The sequence below is a fragment of the Atractosteus spatula genome, chromosome 1 (assembly GCF_055471065.1).
Source record: "Atractosteus spatula isolate fAtrSpa1 chromosome 1, fAtrSpa1.hap1, whole genome shotgun sequence".
Classification (NCBI taxonomy): Eukaryota; Metazoa; Chordata; class Actinopteri; order Semionotiformes; family Lepisosteidae; genus Atractosteus; species Atractosteus spatula.
This window is the reverse complement of record NC_142706.1, coordinates 63,956,893-63,982,130: the sequence shown is the minus strand read 5'-3', so window position 1 is coordinate 63,982,130 and position 25,238 is coordinate 63,956,893. Positions and strand designations below refer to the sequence as shown.

Sequence of the window (25,238 nt, the reverse complement as noted above, 5' to 3'; positions counted from 1 at the left end):
CGGCCAGAGGTGGGCAGAGAGAGAGAGACACACACAGGGGTAAATAACCGAGCTTCACACAAGCAAAAAAACCTCTCAGGCACTGCTCGGCTTGAAAGCTTCATCCCTCTGAGCGAGGAGAGAATTCACGTCCCCTTGTGGGTTAGTCCACTGATGCAGTTGTGGGAAAACTGTGTCTAGGCAGGACAGATGAGTGAGTGCCCTGGGCCACCAAATGACCTATCTATTCACTCACACTGTCCAGTCTTGACCTGGACATTGAGGCCAGAGTTTATCCAAGTCTCTGTTGTGGGGGGCACACAGAAAGTCAGCGGGGTTCCCCTCAGTGGTGTTCATTGCAGGGAACAATGGGAAAAAAAACTCACTGGACACCACAACATCCTTCTACTCTTGCTACTTTACTCCTGAACCCTGTCCCCTAACTGCAGCCCCAGCGGCCCTCTCGAACCCTAACCCTGTCGAGTCTGCACCTCTCCGAAGAGACGCTCACAGAACTCACCGTTGTGTCCTTCTTGGACTTGACGTAGGTGCGGGCGCAGGGCGACACGTCCTTGTTGGCGCAGCGATCGTGAACCGTGTACTTACAGCCTGCGGGACGAGACGGACAGGGAAGAGCGGAGGTGAGGAGGGCACACACTCAGGCGCACGCGTGTGGGCGCGGCGCCGAGCGCCGGTCTTGATCCCGCTCGGCGCACGGCCCCCTGTCTCTCCGCCCCGTCGCGTGCAGCGTCAGGGGCTTCTCTCTGGCCCTTCCGGAGGTGTGACTGAAAAGCAGGTGGCAAAGGAGTTCCTGAGGCCACGCTGCCCCAATTCCTGCCGGGTGTAGCAGGTACATCACCCTCCATCTGACAGCCCACAGAAGCTCAGCAACTGTGAGCCTGGTCAGTACCTGGATGGGAGACCTCCTGGGAAAGCTAAGGTTGCTGCTGGAAGAGGTGTTAGTGGGGCCAGCAGGGGGCGCTCGCCCTGCAGTCCATGTGGGTCCTAATGCCCCAGTATAGTGACGGGGACACTAAACTGTAAAAGGGTGCCATCCTTCGCATGAGACGTAAAACCGAGGTCCTGACTCTCTGTGGTCATTAAAAATCCCAGGGTGTTTCTCGAAAAGAGTGTTACCCCAGTGTTATGTTCAGATTTCCCATTGGCCTTTACCCATCATCGCCTCCTAATAATCCCTATCTCTGAACTGATCACTCTGCTCTCCTCCCCACTGAGAGCTGGTGTGTGGTGAGAGTACTGGCTGCCGTCACATCACCCAGGTGGGGCTGCACACTGGTGGTGGTGGAGGGGCGTCCCCATTACCTGTGCTTTGAGTGTCCAGAAAAGTGCTATATAAGTGTAAGGAATTAATATTATTGATTATTAGGATGTGAGGACGGCGCTGCACTCCACATGGGACACAGCCTGGCTATGCACCTCACATTCCTCGACACCCACTTCCAGTCCGGACTCCACACTTCCTTTTTGGATCTGCCTCCTGCTGGGGGGAACCCAAGGCGATTCCAGTTTTGCAAACTGCAGAGTTTATCTAAGCCACGGTCTTCAAAGTACAACAGCATTTCTAAACCAATTTTAGAATATTAGCTTTTCTGCTTCAAGGATAATTCTTTGTTCAACAGTCTGCAGCTGGTATAACATGATGTGGTTTTGTAATGGGGGCCTTATTCCCAGCATAGAATTCCATTTTTTTCCCGTTCTTTCTGTTCTGCATAGTCAAATACAGTTTCACTTAATCCAGTCCAGAGTGGGCTTTGGGTACAACACACATCTTAAAATTGTAAAACTGAATAAACACATTAATCAGACATTGCACGAGGTGGTAGTGCCTAATACCCAGCCAATTGATGGAACAGAAGGGCTGATATTTGGCCAAGATCTAGCTGTTAGTGTTGCATGTGGAGCGACAGTGTGTGTGTGTGTGTGTGTAGAGTGCCCTCTGGTGGACAGACTTACAAGTGCAGCACAGGCCCTGCTTCCTGAGGCCCAGCAGCATGCTCTGACAAACGTTGCAGTAGACTGGCTTGTTGAAATGCTTCAGCCGCCACAGGTGTTGACCATCCTTCTGGGTCATCTGAAACAGAGACCGAGGTATTAGTACAGTAACACTAACACTCTTAGTGTTAGTAAGAGTAACAGTAACACTCTTGAAATTTCTGTAACAGTAACACTCTTGAAATTTCTGTGTCTTTTGATCAGTCCTGCGTGCGAGATAAGGCCAGATAAGTGTCCCTGCATCATCATCATCATCATCATCTGGTTGCTTGCACTGATTCAGAAATTCTGCGAAAACTCATGCCAACATGACAAATCCTATCAGTCAGCGGATATCTTCCAGGTCAGGGCATTCAGTTCGACGAGGGCGATCGATGCGGTGTCTTTTTAAATTCATTGCAATTGAAGATCTAAATGACTTTAAAGGGGAACTGCAAGACTATTTTTATATCAGAAAGAATCAGCACTAGCTAGTGCTTCAAACCACAGTAAAAGTAAGGCGTACACAGTAACCTGCAAAACCTCCAATCTACATCACAAAATTGATTAAATTTCCAGGTATGCGCCAACACCATGTTCCGTGATTCAGAACGAGGCAACAAAACTTCCAGTGACATGAAGTGGCCCTGTGACATTGTAAACAAGCAGGCTTGTGAACACATCTCTTTTAATCCAATATTGCTCTCGTAGTTGCCGACAAAAGTACTACTTACTTGTTAACTCTGTATGCTGATCACGTTGGAACATTTCTGCACAGCCTGTACTTATACATCACATTACATTAGTCATAACAGTGACTAGCGAGCAGGATCACGATTTGTGGGAACTCTCATGCTCGCCCCAGGCGAGACCAGGGCTTTGCGACAACATGGCGACTCACTGTCCTTTCACAACGTTTACGATTTTGTGCTTAATTGGGAATTAATCATTCTTTTCTGCACCGTCAATGCATATATGTTGTGACCGGGATTTAAAAACCATTCTGAGAAATTGGGACTGCGGTTCCCCTTCAATCGATTGAAGGACAGAGACTGATCTCCCCTGTTAAAGGCAATCAATCTGTTTATTTAGGGCCATCGCAGGAAATCTAAACTGTCTGAATTATTGTGTAGTCCCGCTGGCATTCCCCAGAGTAGGCTCAATCACGGCAGTAAAACCTGGAGAATTTTCTGCCCACGAGACTTTCTAATCTGGACAACGGATGGCCGGCATTTTCCCTGCTCGTCTTTCTGCTGATCAGTCTGAAAACAGAGCATCAGCCTTTAATTGTTACATAATACCTGCCATCAGCATCTTTGCGCAGAGAGTCAATGTAGCATGCATCTGTCAAAGTGAAAACACTGTCACTTGTACAGCCAGCACTTGACTGTAGGAAAACAGCCACCTCAGAGGAAGGCAGCTGTCTTCCTCCGGCTTCTGCTCTGATATTTCATGCCAAGCTCGACAGAGAGAGACGGATCTCAAAGGGAAGTCCCAGGGCCGTATTGCAAAGGAGGAAGTGGCTCATTCGCAAGTCAGACAGTCCTACGATGTGATGCGATGAGTGATGTGAGAGAAAAAAAAATAGCGTAGAATGTGTCAAACACATTTTTGTATTAAATGCAAGGGAGGTTCAACGCCCATTCACTGTTTATGCTCCAGTTTAGATAGGACAGCTGGCAGTGAGCTCCCAACTCCACACGCAGGAGGGCCAGACAGGCAGGGCAGTGAAAAATGCATCTGCCCTGTTCGATGACACTGTCAGGAGGCCAGCAGGTTAAAGGTCAAAGGGCAACCCTGAAGAAAACTGACTTGTTATGTGTCACGCATGCACACATTTCTCCTGGCTCCCACTGAAACGATCTCTGATTGTGTGCCCTGCCATCTGATGCCCAGCTCCTCAGAAAAACAGCATCACCATGCCTTGGCGTCACGTCTGCGCTGGTGAAGTTCTGCACAGGCCCGAGACAGGTGCGCCCGCAGACTGGGAGCTTGTGCCAGTATCGAGAGGCGCACATCTTCCCCTTTGTCTTCAGATCACTGAACTGACCGTTAACTCGTTAGGGAACAAGTAATAGGTTTATTCCCTGCTGAAAAGAGAAGAGAGAACACACAACGTTTCGGCTGTGAAGCCTTCTTCAGGTGCGAGGAACCTGGAACCTACTCACACCTGAAGAAGGCTGCACAGCCGAAACGTTGTGTGTTCTCTCTTCTCTTTTCAGCAGGGAATAAACCTATCACTTGTTCCTTTGCAGACTACACATGCTGATGCAGCTACCCACCTGAACTACTGTACGTTAACTCGCTAGGCTGTGTGGGAAACGAATACGGGGAACTGAACAGTGATGCAGAGAGCGTGTGAGAGCTCCCCTCCGCAAGAGAAACACCCGGCAGATGTTCTCGCTTTGCCCTGCGTCTTAACACAGGAAACAGCAGACCAGCCTTCTCCCTGGACTGACGCACTTCATGTTTCCATGACTCTGCGCTGACTTTCCAACGTGTTTATCCCATCTATCTCTCGGACAACGGAGTCGGCTGCTTCCTGCCGCTGCCGCGGGAAACCCCAAGGGCCAGCGTCCCCGGGAATAAGGCCGTCTCTCTGGGATCCGCCAATTACAGGCAGCGGCGGGAGCTCCCCTGATCGACTAGCCTCTGGGCCGCCCGCTTTCTTTGGCGAGGGTTTCCCTCGTGAGAAAAGAGAGCCGCGCCCGCGCAGCTCAGCGGCGGCGCTCTCACGCGTGGTGAGGCGACCAGCGTGCGGCTGAGAAAGGGGAGGGCCGGGAAAGGCCAAGTTCTGACCAGGCAGAAGCCACAAGCCCAAATACGGCAGCGTGAGATGGGTATCAAGATTGGTATCGGTTGCATCCTGCTGGCACCACAGTCACCGAGAGCCGCGATTTTGACCATTATCACGGGCTGCAGCTCATAACGGCAAGAATGTGCCCAGGGAAAGGCGCTGAGCGATTCCCTGAGAGGCTGCCTGCTATACCGCAGGGAGAGTTTGGATAAGGATATCACATTTATAACGCAAACACCCCAGGCCTTATTTGAAACCATACTCGTTGTTTGCATCCGTGTCTGTGAGGGACAAGTGGAAATATTTGCTAATCTACTATACCCTCCCCCCCCTTGGCACCTTTTTGCTGCAGGCAGGTACAGCTAGAACTGACCCTGTTGTCTAGTGTAAAAGCATTAGTGCACTAAATGAAAGAAGCACAGCCCATTCAACCTCTCAGACAGTCATGATCCTCTGTTGTCAGAGGTATGGAATCTTGACTTTGATTGTTTTATGGGACAATTGCTCAGGGACAGGACGGTCTTGGCTATTCCTGTTTTAGGGGACATGAGCGAGAGGGAAGTCATTGGGAATTACCCAAACAAAAGGACGGTTGTATCCAGAGCGGGTAGGCGGAGAGACGAGGAGCCCTGACAGACGGAGGGGGAGGGAGGGGTGGAGGAGGTGGAAGAGGGGCAGTACGAGGCGTTGGAGCGGGGGAGCGAGAGAGAGAGAGAGAGAAGAGCCGGTCTCTTGCCTGCAGTCCCAGCAGCACCAGCAGCGGGACATTGTTCATGCCTCCCTCGATCCACTCCTTCAGCGACACCGTCCCGTTCCCATCCGAGTCGATGGCGGTCATCATGTCCTTCAGGACCTGCGGAAGAACCGGGCCACGCTCAGCGGGGCCGCACTGGGCTTGACCACACTTCTGCCAAGGTCCAGTCTTGACTTCTGCAGCTCCTTTTCCCCCTTGGGCTCCCCAACACTCCGCTCAGGAAGCTGTAGTCTGTGCAGAACCCTGCAGCTAGACTACTAACTCACAGCAGGCCCTGGCAGAATATCACTCCTACACTTAAATCTCTACATGAGTTGCCTATAAAGTCACATATTGAATACAAGATCTTGTTACTGACTTTCAAGGCTCTAAACAATCTCCATCACATATCTCTGAACTCCTTCATGTTTACATCCCTCCTGTAGGTTCTGTTCAGCTGAGGCTGGTCCTCTGCTCACTGTACCCAGGGCTAAACCTTCGACTTTTGTGGGTTGTTACAGAATTCCCTTCCTCAGACCCTATGAGAGACAACTTCTTTGACTTTTTTTAAATCTCCCGTGATGTTTAAGTGATGACAGGGCCTATGTCCGATTGGCTTACAGTTTATCCTGTAAGTTCTTGCACACTATGTATAGTGCCCTTAAGATTTGGAAAGGCGCTTTATAAATAAAAGGTGTAATTATTCATTCTCCTGCTTGAAGACAAGTGATGGCTTGGCCTGCTGACCCGAAATGTTGTTATGGGACAAGACTGGGGCGCCCAGTCCTTGCTCCTGGATCTGTCCTACAGCGTTTATCCAGGTGGTTACACCATACAGACAGCTGCAGGGGGCTGTCAGCTCAAGTGCTGGGTGAAGACGCTGCTCTGCTCCGCGCGGCGCTGGCAGTGGACCGTGCCGCCCCGCGGGGGCTCAGGCGGAGAGACGATGCAGGCCGGAGCAGAAGTGACCCTGAGCTCCCCCAGGTGCTCTGCCCACGGCACCCAGGGGGCACCGAGCCTCTGACGGTTTCACACTTCCTTCAGATCTGCCGAACTCTGCACTGCTGTTTCACTGGGAAATCGTGCCTGCCACTTGCCAGCACTCAATAAACGGATTACACACACCACTGTTAAATGAGTATTGCTAACCCATCCGTTACCCATAAGCCACCTGGGGAGAGCGACAGCAAACAGGAACCGAATCCAGAACCACAAGGCATGAGGTGAGGCCCCGAGCAGACAACGAGTACTGGTTATTATGCTCAGTCTCATAGCAATGGATTTCGAGTCTGGCTCAAAACGAGGCTGTAGAGTCTGAATAACGATTATTCACAGCCTGTGTCTTGAGCTGTGGGATGACTGAGAGCTCAGTAAAGTTCGTGGAGCTACTGTCGTCACATAAGTGACTGAGGAGAACTATTTGTGACAATAAATTAGCGGTGGCACCTCAGAAGACAGAGGATGCCAAGTCTTCAATCTGCGGTTGCTGTGGAGGAGCAGCCTAACCTCCGTGGTTATGCTGACAGCAGAGAGTCCCTACCGGTCTCAGCTCGCTGACGTCCCAGCCCAGGTACTCGGCAGCGCGCATCATCTGGGCGATGATCCGGTCCACTTCCTGCCAACGCCAAGAGCACAGTCAGCGGTCTGCCCTGCCATCTGAGCGCTTGGCGTCTTGTGAATCACTCTCTTCGAGAGCTAGCGCCGCCCACGCCGACGAGTCACGGCTCGCTAAAAGCGCCCTTTGTGCCAACGCTGGGAACTAAAACAGCCTTTTGCAAAAAAAAACACGAGCTAAAAACTGGGTAAGGGCTCAAACTGGTTATCGGCGCAGAGAGCAACGCTGGGTGATTGTTTGTACTGCCCATCCTCACAGAGGGAGTTAGTGTCTCTTTGTGTGGAGCTGTGTACCACAGACTGCAGTTGTGTACCACTGTGTGCAGCTCTGTACCACGGTGTGCAGTTGTGTACCACGGTGTAGAGCTGTGCACCATGGTATGGAGCTGTGCACCACTGTGTGGACCTGTGTACGATGGTTTGCAGATGTGTGTAACTGTGTGCAGTTGTGTACTTACAGAGCTGTCGAGAAGCCCGTTGCCATCCTTGTCATACAACTTAAAGGTAACTGTTGGGAAAAGACAAGAGGTCACTGATCCTGGTCACTTACATAGAGGTCATTGATCCTGGTCACCTCCACACCGGCCACTGACCCTGGTCACTTACACACAGGCCACTGACCCTGGTCACTTACACACTTCAGCCTGATTCTCTAGAAACCTCTAGGTTTGTGCCAGATGACATTTAATGTAGACAAGTGCAGAGCATTACATACAGACAGGAGAACTTAAACTATGAATTTAAGATGACAGACAGGAGCTTCAGTAAGGTCATATTAGAACTGCTTTTTTTTCCTTTAGACAATGTGGGGAAGCAATAAAAAGGCTTATTTGGACAGTTTGTGAAGGAATGTAGACTTCAAGTCAAGGCAGGTTAGAAGTGACGGCAGTATTAGTAAGGCCTCGGGGGGTCTCAGAGGGGTGAGAGCAGAGGAGAGGAGGAAGACTCACACTCCAGCTTGTCCTGAGGCTGTCCCTCTTCCAGCAGAGAGAGGTAACACGACACATCCTTCAGACACACCTGACCAGAGCCTGGAGAGAGGGAGAGAGGGAGAGAAGGGCCAGTCACTCACTCTTCTATACACTCAGACTCACACTCTCTCACTCTTTCACACTCTCACTCTCACAATCTCTCTCTACACACTCACACTCTCTCACATTCACACTCTCACTCTCTCACACTCACACTTTCACTCTTTCACATTCACACTCTCACAATCTCTCTCTACACACTCACACTCTCACTCTTTCACACTCACACTCTCATAATCTCTCTCTATACACTCACACTCTCACTCTCTCACATTCACACTCTCACTCTCTCACATTCACACTCTCACAATCTCTCTCTATACACTCACTCTCTCTCACATTCACACTCTCACTCTCTCACATTCACACTTTCACTCTTTCACATTCACACTCTCACAATCTCTCTCTACACACTCACACTCTCACTCTTTCACACTCACACTCTCACAATCTCTCTCTATACACTCACACTCTCACTCTCTCACATTCACACTCTCACTCTCTCACATTCACACTCTCACAATCTCTCTCTATACACTCACTCTCTCACTCTTTCACACTCACACTCTCACAATCTCTCTCTATACATTCACACTCTCACTCTCTCACATTCACACTCTCACAATCTCTCTCTATACACTCACACTCTCACAATCTCTCTCTATACATTCACACTCTCACCCTCTCACATTCACACTCTCACAATCTCTCTCTATACACTCACACTCTCACACACTCAGATTCGTCCTCTCACACTTGTACATTAGTTTTCCTATATTTGTGCAAACGTCCTGGTGACCTCATTCTGTTTAAATTATTAAATTAAATTATTAAATTATTTTTGTCACTTTTAAATGGAAAGAAAAATATGTAATTTGGGGTAATATGGACATAATGCACATTGCCCCCCCCCCCCAATAGATTGTTTTTCAGGAACTATGAACTGCAGATTGTTACATTTTGAAAAAAATTATAGAGATTCCTGACAGGAAAAAGCCCTGCTGTACACAACAGGACAGGAGCCGAAAAAACAAAAGGACATACTGCCTGGCGGAACGACGGCATCACTGGCTCCGTCCTTCTCGGAGTTCTGAAAGGATCGGAACAGCCGCTGGCCGAGATTCGCAGGGAGGTCCTCCACCTCCAAGTAGGTCTTCAGGAAGAGCTGGAACCCCTCTTCATCGATCCACTGGCAGAGCAAGAGGCACAGTCTTCACTAACACACAAGCCCGGCTGCAGCTCAGTCAGTACTGGAACATACTGCATTATCTTAATACAGCTCACACACAACACGGAGCACGAAACAGAGCAGGCCCCAACACCACAGCGCTTGGTGCAGCTTGGCAGGGTTCTGACAAAACAAATAGTCCTGCTAACCAGCTGACCCTCATACTATGGGGTGCACAGGAACTGGGGGAAAAGGGTGTGATTAAGAAGAGTCTGGGGGTGATCACGGAGAAGTGGCTGGGCTTGTCTGAAACTCAGAAAAGGATTGAAAGCTGCAGGAATGCCAGGGTCAGGCAGCGTGGGAGCAGTTAGTCCTCACCTCTCCATTTCTGTGCCTTGCCAGAGCCTTGTCCCCGTAGAAATCCTTCAGCACATCTTTGACTTTCAAACCGCAGTCTGTGGAGAGAGAGACAGAGGATCCCTGACGATACACCTCTCAGAGGACAAACACTACGCTCCTGGCTCCTCCCTACTGGCACAAGGGGTTTACAGGAAATGAAGAGCTAATTAATATGTGCTCATTCCAAACTGGGAATGGATGGTGGAAAAAAAAACAAATTAATCAAGGATTCAGAATATGCCAAAGGGAAATAGATTACTGAAGACAAACTTCGAACAGAATCAGTGCTTGGAACATAAAAACACACAATCGTCTACTTTTTATCTGATGGCTGAGGTCCTTTAAAAAAGAGTTACGAACCGCCAGTCATTTTCCATTCATGCTCGGCAGATCTGAAGCAGCACCCTTGTACAAACACTGGACCAACCCAGACACCTGCACCTGCATAACAGGGATCACTTGGCACTGAGGCTGTAACAGATGGTGATGTCACCCCTCTCGGAACCCTCCAGCACCAAGAGGCCTGGCCCTTTCGTGTAGTGGAATACTCTGGTGTCTGTGACAGGGGGTTGTGTAGCTATGAAGCCGGAGTTGCTTGTGAGCGGCGGAAATCAAATCCCAAAGGGCCCTCCTGCCACGCCAGTACAGTATGTCCTCCAACATCTGCGCCGCGAGGCCTTCTGTTACGATTCACACCTGCAAGCCCACAGCACCAGTGACAAGCGCCGTGGCATCAGAGGGGGGGAGGGGCAGATGCCACCTTCCGCAAGCTCAGAGGAGCCCAGTGAGGAACAGGGCGCGCTGTCAGGACAAAAAACCCCAGGGCCAAGCCTACTGCCAACCTGCCGTGGTGCTTGATTGATGTCGTGCTACCATTTGGGAAATCCCTTTGTGGTGCAGCCTGCTGCTAGACACCACAAAGGGAAAATAACTACAGCCAACCCAGCACAAACACATGCCACAGTGAATGACCCAGAAAGAAAAACTGCGTCTCTGATCACCCGCTAGAGAAGGTGCTTCATCAGTTCAATAACCGATCAGCAGCCACGGGCTCGTGCGCGGGAGCTCCGCTGGGATTGCACAGAGAAGAAAGAGGACAAGGAAGAAATGATGGGAAGAAGAAACAAAAAGGAGAAGTAAATTGAGTAAAGCAGTCAATTAAGCAGCGAATAATAAATTGATCCAAGGTTCTGGAAAGGGCTGGATGAGAACTTTGGATCAATTAGTTGCTAAGTACCGCACTGGCCAGATGAGCCGGACGGCTCCTCTCGTTTGTGAGCTGCCTGCTGTTCTTGTGCCAGAGAGGAAGGGAAGAGAACGAGGGTTTCTTACAGTCGATGTACTGCTGGAGCTGGATGAAGTCCACGGGGCTGAGCGACGCCAGCTCCTTGCCCTCCACCTCAGCGGGCGAAGTCATTCTGGGCAGCCAGGCCAGCAGGCAGAGATGGGGTGCTGTCGGGCTGCCAACTGGAGAGAGAGTAGGATGGAAGGGGGTGTCAGTGGAGCAGGCCAAAACTGCCCAGGGCAACAGTGCCCACGAAAGACCTGCACTGTAAAGTCCTACACAATATATAATGATGTCATAGCCAACATCATAAGGTCCAGCACAATATATTATGACATCATAGCCTACAGCATAAGGTCCAGCACAACATATTATGATGTCATATCCTATACCATAATGTCCAGCAAAATATATTATGATGTCATAGCCTACAACATAAGGTCCAGCACAACATATTATGATGTCATAGCCTACACCATAATGTCCAGCAAAATATATTAGGATGTCGTAGCCTACAGCATAAGGCACTGTGGAGTAATCACAGTTTTGCATCTAATGGGTAGTTATGCTGAAACTTTTCAAGTGGTATTTTCCAGAGTAATAAGTAATTTAGAGAAATTACAGAGTAATTCAGAGAAAATTAAGACTTCTACACTGTGATGTTTATAGTGATAGTGAAATCATGAAATCTCATAATCCTTTTGTTGTCTACAAGACTCATTTCTTGAAGTGGTCATACCCTTGCAGAGAAAGGACCAGGAGATAAAGTTAAAACCACGAACAGGAGTAACGTTTTACACAAAGAGTCGTAGGTGTCTGCAACATGCGACCCAGCTATGTTGTTGAAGCTGATAGCCTGGCTTCTTTTGAAACGCGACTGGATGAGACCCTCAGATCAATTAGCCTCTAGCAACCAAAGGAGCTTGATGGTCGAATGGCCTCGTTTTGTTTGTAACTTTCCTTATGTAACCGTTGTCTCTCAGAGCTACTGCAATTCTGAACACAGGCAACTGAAGAACACATTCCAGATAAAGCTGCATGAATAAACCATCTAAATTCATGAGCACACTATATTACAGTGAGGTTATACCGGCTAGCGCAGCTCCAGGAACCATTAGTTATGTAAGAAGGCAAATGTAGGTGTTGAGAGAGAGGGAGGCAGTGTGGGCTAGAGGGTAGAGCTGAGGGGCTGGGAGAAGGAGAGGCCGTGTGGGCTCATGGTCAGAAAGACGCAGGCAGCGGGGCCCGATGTTCAGAGCCAAGGGACTGAGCGAGAGGGAGGTTGTGTGGGCCTGTTGTGCTTATATATTGTGATAAAAGCTCTTTAACTTTGCGAAAACAAACGAATGTTCCTTTTTTTTTTCTACAAAAGCACATACCCGAAGGTCAGAGCTCTAAAAATAGACTTGGTGGGTATTCCCTTGTTTACACAATGAGTCAGAGCGACTGCAGACTGGAGTTTGAATCAGTGCCTTACCCCGAGTCAGTTTTTCTCATATAAGACCGCAATCAGGGAGCTGTGTGCTCTGGGAGGGGGGGGGAGCTCCTTTCATGCATGGCTGGGTTGCCCTCCGCGGGCGCCCCTGGCAACGGGCAAGGCGTCAAGCTGATGGGGTAGCACTGTCCTTGGCAACCCCCGCCCCTCCTCCTGTCCCCTAGCAACAGGATGACATCAAGGCCTGGCAGAAATCTCCCTGGCTGGAGCTGTGATTCCCCCATAGAAGGGCTTTCACCCAGGGAGAGCGGAGGGGGCAAGCCCAGCCGAGCACAAGTCAGCAGCCACTTTACAACCACAGATTTCTGTGGTCTGACACCTGCCCGGCCCCACCCCGCCAATTCCACCCTGGCCCTTCTGCGTTACGCTTGCTTACTCTCAGCTTTCCTTGGCTGAAAGGCAATATAGCCGCTTAACAGCTAAGCAGCCACTTAGCAGATACTTCTAACCTCAAGCAGACATTCAAGGATACACACTGCTCCCTGTTCCGTTCAAATGAAGTGAAGTCACATTAAGGCTGAGCAACACATTAGATGGGCCTCACTTAGAATCCGCTGGGCTCTTTTGGACGACACTGCGCTACATAAAAAAAAGCTGCTTTTTGAAAGCAGTTCAGCTTAATGCCGCCAGATGCATTACCTAGCCTTGAAAGGGACATCACCCGCCGCCAGGTTATAAGAACGTCACATGCAAACCACTTGACAGCGTGCTGTAGGCCATACACTGCCGAGGGCAGGCTGGTAGGAGAGATGATGGCCTCCTAATAATCCCCCGTCTCTGAACTGGCTTCATCGCTCTGCTCTCCTCCCCACTGAGAGCTGGTGTGTGGTGAGCGTTCTGGTGCACTCTGACTGTTGTCGCATCATCCAGGGGGTGGAGGGGAGTCCCCGTTATCTATGAAGCGCTTTGAGTGGAGTCTCCGGAACAGTGCTGTGTAAGTGTGAGGAATTATTATTATTATCTCTGCTCCTGGCAGTGCAGATCCCCCGGCACAGGGCTGCCCAGACCGTGACGATCCAGCAGAGGTGCAGGGGAGCCCCCTGTTCCTTCTCTTCCTTGCTCCCCAGGCGCATGCAGGCATGGGGGGGCTCGTAGCCCGGGAGCTGGATACGGAAAAACACATTTTTTCTGGAAAATCCGAAAATCGTCTGGATGGTCGAACCAAAACAAATTGGGGACCCCATTTAAAAAAAATTAACGAACAGCATCTCTTTATGAGCGGTCAAGAGCAAAAGGGGAGATGATAAGGGTCCTTAGAAAATTCGGCAAAACACTGACTCCCAGACAAGGAAAGCAGGAGGAAATTGAGAGGATGTTGATACAGGACTCCAGAAACCAGGCCCTATAGGTGAACTGGCATCTCTGAAATTGTCATGGTGTGAATGCCCTGTGATGAGTGTACCCTGCCTGGCGCCCATTGTCTGCTAAATGATACTCTGTGGTTGTGCCGGACTAAGCAGTTATTGAAAATTGATGGAAAAAACTATTTGGACACAGAAGTATAATTTAAAACTATTTTGTCAATGGGAACTTCACAGCATGGTACACAGAAGGTAGATTGTACCTGTACATAACGTAGTAGTGATACACCAGCAATGCAGAACCTTTAATAATAATAAGTAATAATTGCTTACACTTATATAGCGCTTTTCTGGACACTCCACTCAAAGCGCTTTACAGGTAATGGGGACTCCTCTCCACCCCCACCAATGTGCAGCCCCACCTGGATGATGCGACGGCAGCCATAGTGCGCCAGAACGCTCACCACACACCAGCTATCAGTGGGGAGGAGAGCAGAGTAATGAAGCCAATTCATAGATGGGGATTATTAGGAGGCCATGATTGGTAAGGGCCAATGGGAAATTTAGCCAGGACACCGGGGTTACACCCCTGCTCTTTTCGAGAAACGCCCTGGGATTTTTAATGACCACAGAGAGTCAGGACTTTGGTTTTACGTCTCATCCGAAGGACGCCGCCTGTTTACAGTATAGTGTCCCCGTCACTATACTGGGACATTAGGACTCACATGGACCCCAGGGTGAGCGCCCCCTGCTGGCCCCTTTAGGATTATGGAAGCATGCATGGGTTCCTTGCAGAGTACAGATGTCTATAAAACAGCATCAGCTCTTCACAGAATGACCGCACTGTACGTCGTGTACACGTGTGCAAGCATTCAACAGTTCAGTTGGCCAACAACGCTGACGTTCACAGTCTCAAAAGAGCTAAGTGAGCTCACGAGGATGGAGTCATTCCAGCCGCCCGAACAACAGACCCACGCCGAAAAACAGCGAGCAGGAATAACAGAGGCAGGGGCAGACAGATCGAAACCCCACTTCACACTGAGTCACGCTGGCAGGACGCGGGGTAACAGTGAGATCGTCTTGGAAGCCCTGGTTCACTCTAACCACAGCTTTGACTAAGAAAGCGATCGTGTGCACGAACTGCTGTCTGAAATGTCAAGCTTATGCAATCAGACACCGCCCCCCCCCACTGCAGTGGAGGTGAAGGCTGCAGCACAAGAGTTCAACGGTAAGTCTTAACCGCAAGACACATTTCCATGCTCTCTGGGCGCTTTCGGAAAAAAAAAACAAAGGCAGCAGACATCTGGAAACCTCTTTTTTTTGCCGTGCGGTGAGCAGTATAGCTTCTAAATTCAGGCGGGCCCCGTGGAGAGAGAGGGTGGGGAGAGGGTTGCAAGCTTCACACTTCCACCACGCTGCACGGCAGAAGACTCCATTCAGCTGCACGCACAGAAAAACATCCGGTTTCACAGCGTAACGCGCGCACGGGCACAGATACAGGCACAAAACGCGCCAGCCGCTTGCTTCCATACCCCCCAGGAGCGAGAAAACCCTTTTACACATCCGCACACAAAAAAACCAGCAGCGTTCCAGACGGCGTCCGCTATTGGCTCATCGCCACTGAGCTGGGTCAGACTGCCGAGCATGATGGGAATCCCGTTCGTCCCCCTGCGTGGAGCCACACAATTCGGGCCACGTGATGTTTGACAGACGCACACAGACGATGCGGCTGAGGGCATGACCAGCTGCGGAGAACTGCGTCCCGAACCACACACAAGACCCTCAGAACATACGAAAGGTTCCATCCAAGAGGAGGCCATTTGGCCTACCTAACCCAGTTGGTAGCACCTAAGGGATCCAAGGGTCCCATCCCTCCTGCAGGTGACTGGTACTTTGTGATATAACCCTGCTCTTGAAGCCTGCAAGTCAGAAACCTTAAACCCGTATCGGTGACGTAATACTGCTGACACTGCAAGCCACTGCGCAGTGGCGTTAAAGATCATTCACACAGGGGCTGATGAAGTGCAGAAGAACATAGGATCTGCAATCCGAGACAGCTGATGCATTAGATTGCCCTGAGCAGTTTGATGGTGCTCTATATCCCTGTCCTCCCTGCCCCCACCCTCTACGTTACTTCAGAAACAGATGTATCAGTACCTAAGCCTCAGTTTCCTCATTTGTCTTTATAATCACCGTCATTGGACAGGATATTGCCCTCTGGGGCCCAATTTCCACAGGTTGATCCGGAAATGCACGATCACATCAGGCCTGAGTGTTCTGCAACGTTTCTGGGAAACCAGAATGGATATTCAGATTAGCGCCACACTGGAGTGACATCCACTCGCGCCCCCACTTCACTGACATCCCGACCCACGCTGCAGGAGACGGGATTTTACCAAAGAGACAGCTGATATAAAAAAAAGGAATTGTGGAAAATGGGATTTTAGTGGTGCTTTTTTAGCACTAAGAAGACCTTTAAAAATATGTACAGCAGACGGCTTGGGGAGAGAAAGGATTCAGTATCTTCTGACTGCTCTGGGGCCTGGGAGGACGTATTAATTACCCAATTAACTGGATAAGTAGTCGACAGCTTAGCTGCCCTCTGGAAACAGAGATCTAGGTCCTCCTCTGCCCCCCTGACAGGCTGTATCTGTCGCTGGTGCTGCAGGCGGTGGGACAGAACAGGTTCTCCATGGACACGCTCTCACTCGACTGCACTAGCAGGGGGTGGGTGACCGTAGCCCGCTCCCAGCTGCCCACGCCCACGCGCAGGAGAGTTAGACGAAAACAAACAGGCAGCTCTTAAATTCAGAAACAAAGTGCCCGACATTTCTGAACTCTCAGCTTTCCCTTCCTTCCGATGAGAGCCACAGGAGCCCCCAAGGTCAATTAAGCCATGCATCAGGCATTAGCCAGACTCTCATTTACAATAATGCGCTCTGCTCTGGTCACGGTCTCAGAACAAGGATTGCGTTGCCCTGGAGAAGGGAGCACAGATTCATCACGCTCAGCAACGCAATGCAATTAAAACCCCACATCCAGTGGACATGGACCTGCGCTCTGCACAGACGGCAAGGCGCCGATCTGAAGACCACGGCCCCTTCGGCTCGAGCCATTCCGCTGTCTTGCGCAGGACATCAGTCGCCCGAGACGAGAAACACTCAAAAGAGCATGAGAGGCCTGGCTCAGACTGCAGTGGTCACCAACGGCTCCAGATCCAACACTTGATTTAGGCAGGGAGGACCACACTGAACCTAGACTCCTGGGGCCCTGGACAGCCACCCCCAGCACAGTGCATGCGAAAGGCAGGTACGCTGCATTAGTCGCCTGGCAGCATCACTAAGCACAGGATAAACAAGACTGGAAAAACGGCCTCATGCAATAAAGCAAATACAATAAAACACCACAGGGATGATGAAATAAGAATCTGGGAAGAAAGGAACTTCCTCTCCTCCCCCTCCTTTAATCAGATCGGGGATGGAAGACCGTGAGGAAAGCTGCATAGCAGCCGCGGCTGAAGGGAGAGTTTGTTAGAGATCTTGGCAAACTGTGGCTGCCGCCTGCGCTGGAGCTGTTTCCAAGTAATTAGGGAGCAAAGTGGTGTGTGAGGGTGATTCCCAATGGGCTGCTCCAAACTGCAAGGGGGAAGTGGGCAGAAAATAGAATAATCTCATCACGTCACAGAGGTGGGACTCCTTTAAAAGAATCAACTAATATCGGAGCTGTGCTGATCCTAGGGGACTTCCGCACCTGTGTTGTAAACATCAGCTTTCCTCTTGATCTTGTATATAGTATGACACGCCCTCCAGCCTGAAGCACAAGGCCAAACTGCTGTAAGGTGTGAGTGTACTGTGGGGCTGCCAGGTGTATGGTTTTCCAACTGGATTGTTCCATTTGTAAACGATTTAAGGGCTGTATCCGGTCAGGGGTACTGACCAGGCATGGAATATCCAGTCAGCAGTAATTAACACAATTTGTATTCTTTTTTTTAGTTTCATGTTAAAATGCATGGCTGCCATTTCTAAGGATAAGCCCAGTGTGAAATATATTGTAGATCTGTAGTGATCAGAAGCCATACCTCCCTGCTCCTTCTCGAAAAATGACACTGCCCAGTCCAACCCGGCTCGAGAAAACGTCCCGCCCGGTCTTCCGGCTGACCTGTAGATTTTTTACAGTAACTTCCATGTTTCAGTATGCTGCAGTAACTTGTTTCATAGCAAACTGCTCAACGAGGCCCCAGATACAGTACCTGCCTTAGCTGCAGTGCAGGCGTCACAGGCCAAGATACAGTAACTCACTCCTCGCTGTCTGGTTCGGCAAAGTAACAAGTCCGGCAAGCCTACCGTCCCTGCTTTGTTTGGCACAGTGTGCTCGACTTGTATTACCCCTACAACCCGGGTTCTTCCCGCTTCTGCAATTCTCCAAAATTACAGAAACAACACGAGCTGCCGGTTTAAATCCAAAATGCAGAAGCAAGAGGTTCCAGATAGCTGACATTAAGAGAATGTGGTTTGTAAAGCAAGACTTTAAGGGGAGGGATTTTTCCGACAAAAGCGCTCTGTGGTTAACACTCCCAACATGCCCGAAGCTCTCGATATCAGAATATGCAGCTCAGCCATTCCCTGGAAGTCAAGGCCAATGAGTCATGCTGGATTCGTGCTGTCTGGAAACCTTCCTAAGGAGGTCTTCTGACTATGCTGTTGTCAAAACATTTTGAATTTCGAATGTTATCTGATTCTCTTTCACTGATCCTGAGCCAAAGGAATCACCAAAAATGTTGCTTAACAGCATACCCCAGCCGACCCACCCCCAGTTGACATCACTGTTGACGAACGTGGCTTTCTGCCCTATCTTTCACACCAGTGCGGGTGACAGGCACCGTCCGTGCAAAACATGTGCATACGCTTCCTCCAGGCGGCAGCTTGGAGGCAAGGGATGAAGGATTGGTGGAGATCCCACTGCTACCACCAAATGCTTACAGAATCTTGATGCATTATGGGAGACACTGTGATGCTTTCTGTGTCGACCTGCTACTTGAAGTGGAGAACTTCAACGTTTTGCACTTCCTTCCAAGAGGATGCCTTCTCCACTTGGAGCTCCTCACCAAGCTCCAGGGCCTTCAGCCAAGCCCCGGGGAGGAAGGGGGGAATTCTAGTCACAGCTACCCAATGAGAGAGATTCAACCCAGAGACCTCTGGGTGACAGGGCCCAACCTGACTCCAAGTGCAGACCTTGAATGCTTTCAGCACCTTGGTGTCTGTCTACTCAGCATCGAGAGAAACTGTTATCTGTGTTTAGCTTTAATTTCTTCCTCTGCCTGTCCTGGACGATGATATGCAGCACCCATTCACCAAGCCCTGTAGTTTGGTCTGTTTTTCCCCAGATGCGCTGGCATTCCCCTTATTGACTTTCTAATGTTTAGCTGTGAAACTGCCAAAGAGACTGCAGACTACATTTCTCCCACATTATCAAACAGGCAATGCACAACTTCTCCGAGCTCCTGTGGTAAAGAAGAAAACCACTTTTGCTCAGCCGAAGATGTCAAAAGCCAGGGAACGTGGGTGGTCTAAACTCTGGTATTACAGCAAACAAAAGGAATGCAGTGCATTCTGAAGGCCTTTCGTTTTAGGTACTTCTAGCCTGCCTACCTGCCTTTAAAGCCCTAATGAACAGCCATTAAGCCACCTACATCCTGTATCTACTGTAGCAATGTCTATTAATAGAAGAGAGAAAATTCAGGTGCTTTAGCCTCATCGCTTAAACAAGTTTCACTAAAGACAAGAATGGCTGCGCGGCCCTGCCATTCCCTGCATGCTGAAAAGGTAAAACAAATTCCAAAACTGGAATGTGTTTAAAAGAAGGGCTTTTGCATAAACGCCTGAAGAAGAAACCTGCCCGTCCACGTTGGTGACTCCAAATTTGGATGCCCTGGGTTTTTTTCCCAGTGCACCACCGCAAAAATACAAAGTTCCCTCCTCTTTCAGGCTGCGAGCTAAAAGCAAGCCGAATGTGGCCTTTAATTTGGAGTGGGTTTATTGAAGAAACTGCTTCAGCTCCAAAACTGCAGAAGCGCACCGTCAACATCTAAAGGCCTGGGGAAAGGGGCCCTTGACTTCCCGGAAGTTTCTGTTGCGGCTCCTCTATATTTCTGGGCCTGTGTTTCTGGGCTCCGCAGGCTGGCCGGCGCTGAGCTCCTTGAACAGCCAGCGCAGCTGCTGTCTCACCTCGCACCCTCTCAGCTCGTCACAGACGAGCCCCAGCCCGTCCCCACGGCCCGCCCGAGAACGCGGCTGAGTCTGCCCCTGTTCTTGCCAGAGCTTCTGCTGTGCAACCCGACAGCGCTTTCTGGAGACGCCGATGATTCACACACAGTACCGTCTTCACGGGGCCGCGCGGCGTCCGCTTGCTAACATAGAGATAAGCGAGGCCTGCGTCTGCTCTCCTGGAAGTAAGAGAACCTAAGAAACGACGTCTCCGTGGCTGTCGGAAAAAAGGAGAACCGCACCTGTTTTTTGTTTTTTTTCAAATGGCAGCACTTAGCACCAGCAACCCCTGAAGGGAGGCCGCTGGAATGCTTACTTGTTGGCACTGTTGGGAGCTTCTCCAGATGCAAACCCGTGTTATTTTGGAGCTCGTGGCAATCTGACAAAAGCAATTTCCATCCAAAAGCCGACGACGTGCCTTTTCAGAGCATGAAGGGATACGTCTCTCACGAGCTGCCCATTTCATTTCCACTTGCTAAGCTATTCCAGGAGTCTCGGCCCAGTCCGGCCAGGAAGGATCCCCTCGCGGCAGGTGGCTGGCGCTGGACGAGCCTGAAACTCCATGTCAAGACAGGAGTCTTCCTTTTCAACCCGGAATGTACTTCCTCCGGATAAGGGGTTTCCTCCGAGCTGTGAGGCTGGGGTCAGCACTTCAGTGTTGAGCCTAAAGCAATCCTGCAGGTCGATGTCCCCCCAGATCTCCAAGGACCCGAACCTCCCCCGCTTTGCAATCGCCTTGCATCAAAGACTAAAGAGATTTGGCGACTTTAACCCGACCCTGGAGAGCAGGCTGATAATTATTCCGGATTTCTTTCTAAGAAATCGTACCGTGGAAGCAACCTTCTTTTTTTGTTCTGTGGCCACCAGGTGCTTATCGCTCGGCATCATTGTAAGACGAGAAACGGGGAATAGATTTTTTTTAAAAAGGCTAATGAAACACTCACAGCACCTCTTTCCACTCAAGTTTTCTAACCTTATTTGGCATGCCTGGGGATTATGAGTCATTAACGCTGAAAGCTGTTAATTTAACCACTTGTGTCAAGGAGGGCAGCTCAGCGTGAGCGACGAGAGACTGGAAGCTGGCGGGCCTGATGCGCAGTCAAGGTGAAACACATCACAGGACACGGAATGACAGAGCAGAGGGCACAGGGCAGAGGGCGGCCTGCGGAGGACGCCTACAGCAGAGCGGATACAGTCACACGCCAGGAAAAAAAACATTAACACTCTAGCATAACTACAAGGAACGCAAAACAACCGCCACAGCCTCTGGGTTTCATCACAGCTGAAGTTTTAATAACGCACGTTAGACAAAGCCTTTAATTGAGCCCCCTTGCTAACGTTTTTTTTAACTGTTTTCAGCTCTTAAAAAAGTCATGGAGGCATTTAACGCCAGCACCGGCGCTCCGTCTACTGGAGAGGGAATGAAGACCAACAGGCTGTTTAAAACAAGAGGAGGACAGAAACTGAATTCCTCCTGGAAAAATACCTAAAGCTTTAGCAAGTCTCACGATACAGAAAAACGATCTTATCAAATTAAATCGTTAGAAATGTTTAATGAGGAATATAGTTTCATTAACAATTCTATAAGGCTAAGTATCGTCAGTTTTCCACTGAAACGTAAATCAGAGGAAACGTGGCGTTTGGGTGACCCTGACTTATTTCCATAAAGTATCTATCGTATCTCCCATCAGTCCACTGCCTGGCCCAGGGTAGTTCTTGTTTCCACCCAGAAGAAAGTGGGGTTCAGTGCCATCCCTGCTATGACACCCCATTGCAACCCACCCAGGGCTGGGAGTGGGGTGCCTGTGCTGCCGAAATACAATCCAATGCTGGAGCCTACTGTAACCAAACGCCCAAAACGTCCGTTCTGTCCAGAAACCCTGAAACGGGTCAAATGAAATGTCTGAGTGCAGACACCGACCGTGATGTGTCCCTGACGTCCAGCGATGCCGCTCCAGAGCGGTGTTCTCTAGGCTGCACTGTCCAAAGCTTTGACCATATTGAAAACTGCTCCCATCTCAGGGTGTACAAATCAAGCACGTCTCGCAGACGGACAGCAGGAGGGTGCCTAGTGCCTTTCCTGCCAGTGAGGCTCAGCCCCACGGGTCCGTACACAGTGACAATGTGGACCGCCAGGCCACCGACACACGGGGAATTCTTCTGCTGTTTGTCTCTGTTCATTGATTTGTTCCAAAAAATCCAACCCCCACCCCCCCACAGACAGTCACTTTAATATTAAACTTTTGTCATCTTAATAACCATTAGATAAACAACCAGGGGATGCTGTACACAATCAAAGACAAGTTAACCACAAATCTGATAAGGAAGATAACAGTGGGAGCTCAGCTACTGTACAGCAACACGAGGGGTGACAAATTCTTATATTCTTAAATTGCATCCTTGGGGGGTGAATACATTATGTTGAATTGAACTGAAAGGGATGGTGCTTATTTAGAGTTCTCCTCGGGACAGGGCTCAGCTCAGGCAGTCTCTGCACCATACCCAAGCTAGGGAGACGAGCTGGGTTTACGATGGCACCACACCGGCAAGCATGTGTCCCAGGAAATTAGTTTTCCTCAACGCAAACAGAGGAGATGGGAGTTCCCAACATATTAATCCATCAAACCCATCCAAGCTAAAACCGGTGTTGACATACAGGAGAAGAGGGTTATACACCGAGGGACACAAAATTGCAAGACATTTTTTATTTCAAGCATCAATCTAAGAATAATAATGATTTTGACAATGTATTCTTACATTACAGTTACATTTATGGTGCACAAGCATTATCGCCGTTGACAGGTGTAAATTTTATGCACGGAGTCGTAAAACTGTCCAAAACAAGCCCGGAGATTAAAAACGCAGGGTAATATAAACCCAGTTACAAAAAAAGCCTAAAGATGGTCTACATGATTCTGTAGAAATCTACCCAGTCTCTGTATGGAAAATGTATTTACATTAATTCAGATCTATACAGTAGAGAAAATCGGGTCATTTCTGTACAAACCTCCAGGTTGTTTTCGGAAGGCACACGCCGCGTTGCAAGTCGAGGATGAGCGCATTCCAAGGTAAACATTATTTTTACAGCCATGTTGTGGAGATTAAAATACTGTTTTAGTAACTCCCAGGAGGCTCCAAACCCTCGGCTTGTAATTCAAGCTAAAGAGAGCTCGAAATGACACAACACCTGTAAAGCAGACCAGATGAGCCGGTTACTCCGGCCGCCGGCTCTCGACAGCGAAAGACGGCGCTCCGTCTGCTGTGAGAGCGGTTCATTGACCAGACCCGGGCTGTGAACAAGTGCGATTTTACGGAGAACTGAATCCAAACAAAAAAAAAAATTAAAACGCTAGATTTCGCCCAGATGAATTGCGGTGAATCTGTTGTTATCAAACTTTGTATCTTCCTCCCCGGCCGCTAAATTTACTTCATCGCTCTTCCGAGCTGCGCTCCAAGTCCGATTCTCCCAACACTGTACTGAGATCAGCTCGACACACACACACACATCAACTGCTTTAATACAGATGGGTATTCGCGAACTAGACGTCGTCCGTTACGGTTTTTTGGGAAACAAACGCCTAATGAAAGCACACACATATTTCGGATTTCCCTTAATCTTTGCCATCACAAAATGACAGATCTAGAGGAGACGGGAGAGACCGAAACGCGACTACTAAGCAATTATTCGTTTAGGGCAACGCACAGCGAACTGCATCGGAAAAGACAAAAAAAAAATCGAAGTGACAATACTATTACCTTGATCGGCAGATAAGCGTCGTCAGTTGTTCCCTTTCCTGCAAAAGCAAGTGTTTAGATTTCGTAGCGGTAGAAACAGCACACAGGAACTGAGAAAAAAAACTCAGAAACAAAAGTGGTTCGCTGTCAGATCCGCAGTGCCTGCCCCGGCTTCTGCGTTGTGGTAAAGAAGTAAAAAAAAAGAGCTCTGGGTTGGACTTCAGCCCAGATTATTAAAAAAAGCTTTTCTACACGCCCAAGACTGAGGGGGACCCTCCCAGAAGACGCGTCGTAGCGCCAGAGGCGTGATTCGTAACCCGGTCGGAAAACTAAATGAAGAGGAGCGAGAATAAACCTACTTTAAGACTGTATTTATTCTGCACATAATAACCAAATAAAATATTTCACATTGGCGACCTGCGGGGTACCCACGTAACCCACGCGGGGGAGTTATTGACTGAAGAAATGATTGAAGTACCCCCCCCTTCAAGAAAAAAAAAACACTCAGAATTTGAATCCACGACTCCCACTAGGTCCAGACCTGACCAGACCACTGCTCCACGCTGCTTGCTCTCCTTTAAGTTAGGACACTTCTTTTTCCTCGCTGGCCACTCGTGACTCAGTTTTGAACGGGCTCTTACGAGGAAGGAAGACAAAGTCCTCCCGCACTCCCACGCGTGGCGGAGTTACGCACGTCCCAGCAGCACTGATTGAGCGCTGCTGGAGCTAAAATGAAACCTCACACTGAGTACTTTATCGCCGAGGAACAATTCGATTTTGAGCGTGGGTTCCCTGAAAGTACTGTTTCACAAGAATCAATAACGCCTTTTCAGAATAATGAGATTCTCTGTCGAATCTTGTTGAATGAGATCATTATTGCTGTTACATTTTTCTCCGGGCCTCCTTGGTAGGTACCGAAGGTACAAGGAGGCAATATGTCATCATACCAGCCATGTCTAAATGCAATACATGACTTGTTAGAGAAAGTCACTCGACCGTCTTGAAACAGAAACTGCTGATCTGGCCCCGTATCGCAACCCGACTGATGGAGCTGTCATGTGGCGTCAGAGCTGTGCGTGGAATTATAAAACGGCGAGTGAAAATCGCGCCCACCTGCTCCCGGGAGGGGAGCAGCCGGTGGAGGAGCGGCGGAGGTAGACGGCACACCGAGTTCAATCGGGCTCCAGCCTGGCACAAGACTAGGGCCTTTCAAGTCGCCCCTAAATCCGGACGCGGAAAAACTCTCATTCCTTGACTGAAGCAACCTCTGGGTGCTCTAGGACAAAAAAACACAACGAGCAAAGGAACGGATTACATGTCATTAAAGGAGTATGGTTTTGAACAATAATTCAGAATAATTCCTTGCATGTCTACAGAGCATGCTTAGCGTCCAGGAGGGGGAACTCTTCATACACAGCTGCAGTGGGACAGAGCAGCCATCCTGCA

The 25,238-nt window shown here is 49.5% G+C and overlaps 1 protein-coding gene across 1 annotated transcript in view; it reads right to left on the bottom strand.

Annotated features, from left to right (window-relative positions):
- The window catches only part of dgkaa (diacylglycerol kinase, alpha a), a 36,408-nt gene extending 12,014 nt beyond the window's left edge, over positions 1 to 24,394 (bottom strand). Inside the window, exons 1-10 of the mRNA XM_088916222.1 lie at positions 23,814 to 24,394; positions 11,046 to 11,180; positions 9,693 to 9,769; positions 9,191 to 9,335; positions 8,066 to 8,146; positions 7,574 to 7,623; positions 7,042 to 7,116; positions 5,505 to 5,621; positions 1,954 to 2,071; positions 500 to 588 (exon numbers count right to left, since the gene is read on the bottom strand). Of these exons, the coding sequence (XP_088772348.1) occupies positions 500 to 588; positions 1,954 to 2,071; positions 5,505 to 5,621; positions 7,042 to 7,116; positions 7,574 to 7,623; positions 8,066 to 8,146; positions 9,191 to 9,335; positions 9,693 to 9,769; positions 11,046 to 11,130 (837 nt within the window). The 5' untranslated portion in view covers positions 11,131 to 11,180; positions 23,814 to 24,394. The remainder of the gene's footprint in view (positions 1 to 499; positions 589 to 1,953; positions 2,072 to 5,504; positions 5,622 to 7,041; positions 7,117 to 7,573; positions 7,624 to 8,065; positions 8,147 to 9,190; positions 9,336 to 9,692; positions 9,770 to 11,045; positions 11,181 to 23,813) is intronic.
- Between the last annotated feature and the right edge of the window lie 844 nt (positions 24,395 to 25,238).